Source organism: Hyaena hyaena, unplaced genomic scaffold, assembly GCF_003009895.1.
Source record: "Hyaena hyaena isolate Hyena2069 unplaced genomic scaffold, ASM300989v1 scaffold_308, whole genome shotgun sequence".
NCBI lineage: Eukaryota > Metazoa > Chordata > Mammalia > Carnivora > Hyaenidae > Hyaena > Hyaena hyaena.
The window spans coordinates 1,554,960-1,561,588 of record NW_024080942.1 but is presented as its reverse complement, the minus strand read 5'-3'; the positions used below and the strand labels follow the sequence as shown (position 1 = coordinate 1,561,588).

At 68.5% G+C, this 6,629-nt stretch overlaps 1 protein-coding gene across 1 annotated transcript; it reads right to left on the bottom strand.

The window, feature by feature from the left end:
• Positions 1-43: 43 nt before the first annotated feature.
• Positions 44-6,333, bottom strand: TMEM240 (transmembrane protein 240). Its single transcript, XM_039248388.1, has 4 exons — positions 6,126-6,333; positions 5,616-5,722; positions 1,229-1,437; positions 44-829 (listed from the first exon to the last, which is right to left on the bottom strand). Exons 1-4 carry the CDS (start codon positions 6,180-6,182, stop codon positions 681-683), a joined length of 522 nt encoding a protein of 173 aa, XP_039104319.1. The 5' UTR covers positions 6,183-6,333; the 3' UTR covers positions 44-680.
• Positions 6,334-6,629: the final 296 nt, after the last annotated feature.

Below are 6,629 nucleotides of genomic sequence, written 5' to 3'. Positions count from 1 at the left end.
AGGAATGGGTCACGGGTAGGGAGATGAAAGAAGAGGCAGAGGCTGGAGCTTTCTGGAGAATTTACTGACCAGCAGGGGTGGGGGTCACAGTGAGGCGCCCGACCGGCGATGCCCTGGGCAGGGTGGCCGCACTTGCCGCCCGCAGTGGGGCTCAGGGGCCTTATTGCTGCTAGGCCGGGGCCTCCCACAGACCCCGGTCCCCCGCCCCCCCCCCCATTGCGGCCCGCGGACGCACACGCCCCATGCACATGCTCCCGTGTGCAGACGTGGGCGCGGCCGGGGGCCGGCCCCCTTCCCTGCCAAGACCCTCTCCCGGCCTCACTTCCTTCTGCCAGAACTGGCCCGAGAAGCGGCCCGGTGTACGGAACAGACGTGGTCCCTGCCCAGGCGCAAGCGAGACTGCAGTGCACGGGGGCGAGTAGGTGGTCCCGGCCGCCCGCGCCCCCCCACGCGCCCCCGCTCGGGGCCTGCTGCCCCGGCCCCCGCGCCCTATGCGGCCGGGAGGCCGGGGTTCTGTCCCCAGGCCGGCAGCCTGCCCCGCCCCGACCCCCTTTTATAAAAAGAAGAGGAGACAGCACCTTCCGCTGGACACGCCCGGCGGGCGCCCTGGCCCGGGGCGGCCGTCCAGTCCCGGGTGCGCGGGCGCGATGGCCGAAGGCCCCACGAGTCCTGAGCGCGGCTCACAGGTGCCGCGGGCTCGGGTGGCCGTTGTGGTAGAGTTTCTGCTTCACGTGCACCATGTTGCCGGCCGCCTCCTCGAAGGGCCTGTGCGGCCGCCTGCCCAGCTCCCGCAGACTGCACAGCTTGGGCAGCCAGGTCCACGAGCCGTCTGCGGGGCAGACGCGGAGTCAGGACGCGGCCGGGGCGCCACGGGGCGGCAGCGCGGTCGAAGAAAAGCGGGGGCGGGGCGGGGCGGGGCCAGGGAGAGACGGGGGAGGGGTGGGCGTGGTCTTGTGGGGGGGCGTGGCCGGACTGGGCGCGGCTGGGGTCTTGTGGGCGTGGCCACGGCGGGGCACGGGCGGGGTCTTGTGGGGGCGTGGTCGGGCGGAGACGGGAGTATGACCTGGGCGGGGCGCGGCTGCTGGAGGGGTGGTGTCTTGTGGGGGCGGGGGTGTGGCCGGAGCGAGGCCAGTGAGGGCTCGACGGGCGTGGTCTGGCGGAGGCGGGCAGGACGAGGGGCGTGGTCTGGCGGGGGCGGGGCGGGGCCGCTGGGGCCGCCCCCACTCACCGTAGCGCCGGCCGGCCCTCCAGGCGCGCACGGCGCAGTGCAGGACGCCGTCCATCCACACCAGGAACCAGCTGATGCAGAAGCCGAGCAGCAGCCCCAGCATGAGGTCGATCTCCTGCTTGGTGACGTTGTCTGTCACGAAGTAGTTCTCGGAGGCGTCCACCACCGACTGGTCCCCGTCGTAAGGGATCACGTAGTGGACGTGGTGCCTGGGGGCGGCAGGGCGGGCTGGCACCTCTCCCGCGGGGCGGGCAGGGACCCCGACCGCGAGCGGCACCCATGCGCCCTGCTGGTCTGAGCAGCAGCCCTCGTGCGGAGCCGCGGTCAGGAGGGGCCCGCGGACTCGCCCAGGGCCGTGTCTCCGGCCGGAGGCTGCCCGGAGGGGGAAGAGTGCGAGGCCAGGGGCCAGAGGCAGCCCGGCTGCCGGCCAGGGCGCGCCTGCCCCGCACGTCGCCCTCCTTTCTCCTGCCCTGTGGCTCGGAGGGAGCCGTGCCGGGGTCGCAGGAACGCAGTGCAGGGAGCTGTTCCCGTGGGAAGGCCCGGGTCGCGGTGTCCCCACCCAGTAGCAGGGTCACAGCCCACTTGTTGCAGCGGGGGCCCTGCTGGTTCCCGGGGGTCCCCCTCGCTCTGCCCTTCGTTACCTTCCCCTCGGCAGAGCGCCGGTGGTGGGTCGGCCCTGCCCTGGGCCTCAGGTCTTCCTTCCGCTCCATCCTTTGCCGGCACCCCCCTTCCTCAGTTCTCCGTGCCGGAAGTTCCCGGGCGGTGCCGGCGCCATCTCCCACCCCCTCTCCTGGGGGAGCTCTCCTGCCCGTGCCCCCCCCCCCCCGAGCCGCGTGTCTGTGGCCTGCTCGGCTGCCCCCGGGGCTCCCCGGACTCCCTCGGCCAAGGTCTGGCCGTGTCCCTCAGCCTCCCTTGCCTCCGCTGGCCAGGCCCAGGCCGCTGCCCCCCTGAACTGAAGCCCTGCCTACCTCTGCGGAACGCTGAACTCTCCCCACAAGGCTCTCTCCAGCCTCTGGCCTGTCTGGATTCCCTCCTCCTCCAAGAAGCCCTCTGGGCCCCGAGGTCCTGGGTGGGGTGGCTCTACCCAGATCAGCACCCAGGACAACAGACTCTGGGCCTGCCCCCACCCCCCTCCTCTGCTTCGGCCTACAGGAGAGCCCAGGAGAGGGACTGTGGGGTCCGTCCTCACTGGCTGCAGCCCTCGCTCTTGCCTGACAGTGCAGGGACCACTCCGGGGCCCTTTCTGCCCAGGAGGCCACCTCTCCCGGTTCCCCTCCAGCCCCACCCCGTACAGGCCCTGCCCCCCCACCCCTCCGCGTCTGCTCTAGCTGCCTGTGCGCGTCTCCACGTGGGATCTACCGACACCTCAAACTCACAACTAAAAATAGTTCCTCCCTCCCCAAACCTGCTTCTCCCCATCTTCCCCTCAGATATTGGCACCTCCGCCTGGTGTTCAGCCAAGACAGCCCCCTATTCCCCACCCCAGCCTCCCGGCTGCACCACATCCCCCTGTCCCCTAGAGGCACGTCTCAAAACCAGAAACCCCACTACTCTCCCCTGATCTCAGGTCCCGCTGCTCCTTCCCTGCTGATGGCCGGTGCCTTCCTCCCTGCGGGAGCCCGGCAGGGATGGCAGGGGGCGGGCCTCTCCTCACACCCCCCTCCTCTCCTCTCGGGAACCCCCGGAGGCCGCCCTGCTCAGCGTGTCCAGAGTACGACCAGTCCCAGTGGGGAGGCCTCAGCCACAGCCCCACGGAGCACAGGGGCCACCAGCCTGGAGTCCGTCAGTAAGGACGGCCCTGCTCATCTGTTGACAGTTTGTCAGGAGCCACCATTAGTCACCAATAAGTGGTGGAAAACTATTAATGGCCACCGGGAATGGGCAGCCACGGCCGGATCCCCAGGAGATTCATGACCCTCTCGAGGTGCCCGTCACTTGGGGCGCACGGGGCCAGGCAGGCTGCACGGGGCCTGTTCGCTGGGAGCAGCGCTGTCACCTCCCGCTTTGCCCAGGCTTCTGTGCCCAAGACCCCTGGCGGGGCCTTCCTCTGCTGCTTCGCGCCCCTGCGCACACAGCTGGTCAAGGCGGGGAGCTTGAAGGTCAAGCTGTCAAAGAAGCCAGAGATGCCCCTGGTGCCCTGCGAGCAGGGTGAGGCCAGGGCCCCAAACCGGCCTGGTGGCTCAGGACCTCCAGGGGGTCAGAGGTCACAGCCTGTGCCCCCACCACTGGCCTGGCCTCTATAGTTCCTCCCTGCGCCAACCCTCCTCCTCCCTCCCAGTCAGGCCCCTGGCGACAGAGGCTCAGGTCTCACATGTGCACCCAGATTCTCATGTGTACATACATGGGTCTTGTCTGGGCCACGCATGCTGCTGGTGTCTGCCTGAGGCCCGATGCCTGTTTGTATACACGCCGGCCACATGCACTGGACATGGCATGTATACGGGGGGTCAGGTCCGCGAGCTCGACACGTGTGCATGTGCATGCTTGCCCAGGCACGAGCGTGGTGCGCATCACATGGACATGCACATGCACGCAGTTTTGCACACAGCCATCCTCTGTGGGTGTCGTGGCCTGCTCACTGCACACAGGGGCACACACACGTGGGTAGCGTCCACCGTGGCAGCTGGGTACACAGCTGACACATGGATACCTTGTGTGCAAAACTGTTCTCTGCGGACAGACTCGCGGTGCCCGCACGGAGCACCCTCTTTGCTGTATGCTGTTATTTACTATCTACATGTGCCGTGCATACACATACATGTCCATATGTAAGGATGCGGTGTACATGGAATTTACATCTCCCGTATGAAGTGATGCGGACACAGCACACATGTGGACATGCACACCCAGGAACTGTCTGCAGCAGGTGTGGCTCTCCGTGTTTCCGGCATCCACAGACACGCTAACCTGTGCGCACAGGACTAGGAGCAGCGGCCGCGCTCCGGGGTCACTCGCTTTACCCGAGTCCACGTGTGGTCTGGATGCTACGTATGACGCGTACGCACACCCTGGGCGGATACACTCTGAAGCAAACCCTGCCTGCCCAGACGGGCCCTTGGCGTGACGCCACAGGCACATACACACAGGTCATAACACACTAGCCCACACACATGTGAAATGTGTATTCCTAATGTTTTCGGAGCTCAGGGCCTGGGCCTCCTGCTGCGCACACTGCCAGCCCCTGGGAGGGTCTCAACGCCACCCCAGTTTACACCTACTCACAGCCATCGCTGTCTCAGGAGGCGGTGGGGCTGACCGCGTGCCTTTCGTTAGTTCGGGGTCGTGTGCACCGGAAAGGAACGCAGGGGTCTCTGGCAGAGCGTGGCCACCCGCCCAGCAAACTCTTTGGATGGTTCTTGGCCAGCACACGTGAGGGTCATTTACACGCCCCTCTCTACCTTCTCGACTTCTGTGCTGTTTCCACACGCTGGCCCGCACCCACAGGCATGTAGCATGCCTAGTGAGGCATGACACGATCCCGCCTCTCCTACACAACCCCACACCCACTGTGTGTGCGCACACGTCCGCGGAGCAGAAGTACAGGACAAGGGTGAGGAACACAGTGTCTGGGCTCACGCCCCTGGCCCCTTACTAGCTGTGTGACCTTGGGCAAGTCTCTATCCACCCAAGCATCTTTCTGCTTTCCTTTGGTCCCAGCAGGAGGGCTCTCTATGGGGATGGTGTGCATGCGAATGTGTATGTGTGCTGTGTGTACGCACATGTATATGCACAGACAGTACACATATGCGCGTCTCATGAGAAGATGTTTATTTTGTACATGGACGTACAAACATGCATGGCCAGGAAGACTCCAGTACTACATGTGCACAGAATGGGGGCGTTCACAAGGTGGATGTGGGGGCCTGGGCTCTCCCATCCCTCTCTGGATGACCTTGAGCAAGCCACACCCAGCTGGGCCCCAGAGCCTCCTCTGTACAAGGAGGGTGGGACCAGATGGCCCTGCCCACCTTGACCTTCTGCACTTCCCCGTAACTGGCTTGCAGGAAAGTTCATGAACATTAGTGCAGGGCCCGGGGAGGATGGTGCACTCTGCGGGCAGGGCCGTGCGCAGGATCCTACAGGACTGGACTGTCACCCTCCTGGCTCCCAGGCCCTGGACCAGGAGGCCCGGGGCCCATTCTGTCCATCCCCTGGCACAGGCCCTTTCTCTACAGGCATTTTGGGAGGGGGTCCTGACTACTCGGGCATGCCCCCCCTGCTGAAACCCGATTGGCCAATCCCCAGGTGCCCAGCGGAGGCTGGGCAGTCCTTCCCCCACGGGCCTAGCGCAGTCCTGCAGCCAGGCCTGCTTGGGGCTCGCCTGCGCCCCAGCGGCCCGCCGCCGCACATGTGTGATCACGCGTGTGCCCGACGGGCGCGGACTCACCGGCCACAGTTGCAGTGGCAGACGCGGTCCTCGCCCCGCAGGTGCGGGAGGATGTAGTTGTGGAATCGGTCCAGCAGTGCGTTCATGTCCATCAAGCACGCGATGGCCTGGAAGAGCCCATGACCGGTCAGCGCCGAGGAGCGGGCCTGGCCGGGGCCCCGGGGCGGGGGTTGGGGGACAGGGGTGCGGAGCGCTGAGGGTGGGGGAGCGCAGGCCAGGGATAGGGGTGCCCGGGGCGGCCCCAGAATCGGGGAGCTCGGGGCAGTCGGGATGCGGAGCGCAGGCCGGGGATGGGGAGCGCGGCGCAGCCCGGGGATGGGAGCGCAGGCCGGGGATGGGGAGCGCGGCGCAGCCCGGAGATGGGGAGCGCAGCCCGGGGATGGGGAGCGCGGGGCAGCCCGGGATGGGAGCGCAGGCCGCGCGGGCCGGTAAACAAGGCGCGGGAGGTGGGGGAGGAGGCGCGCGGGCGCGGGAGGCGGGCGCGGGCGCACGGGAAGCCCCTCCGCTCACCATCACGATCGACGCCCCCAGAATCATGAAGATCATGGTGTTCGCGCTCATGGACATCGGGCGGGGCCGGGCCGGGCCGGAGCGCCGCCCCCCGGCCCCGGCGCCCCCCCGGCCCCGGCCCGATGCTGGGCCCCCGCCGCCTCCGCAGAGGTCAGACCGCCGCGCACCCGCCGGGGAGGAGGCGCGGGGCGGGGCGGGCAGGGGACGCGGCCGCTCCCGGGGTCGCTCGGCCGCCGCGCTCGCCGCGCCCGCGCGATCCGCTCCGCCCTCGGCCTCCTCCCTCCGCGCGCTCGGCGCCGCTCCGGCCTCCGCCGCCTGCCCGCCCTCCGCGCCCGCCTCCCGGGAGGGGCCGCGCCGCCCGCCCGCCCGCCCCGCCCCGCGCCGCCCCGCGCCGCCGGCCGGACCTCTCCCCGGGGACCGCAGGGCGGGATCTCGTCCCCATCTGGCCAGTCCCGGCCCTGGACCCCCCGCGACGTCCCGACCGGGCCGGGCGGTCCCAGGGTG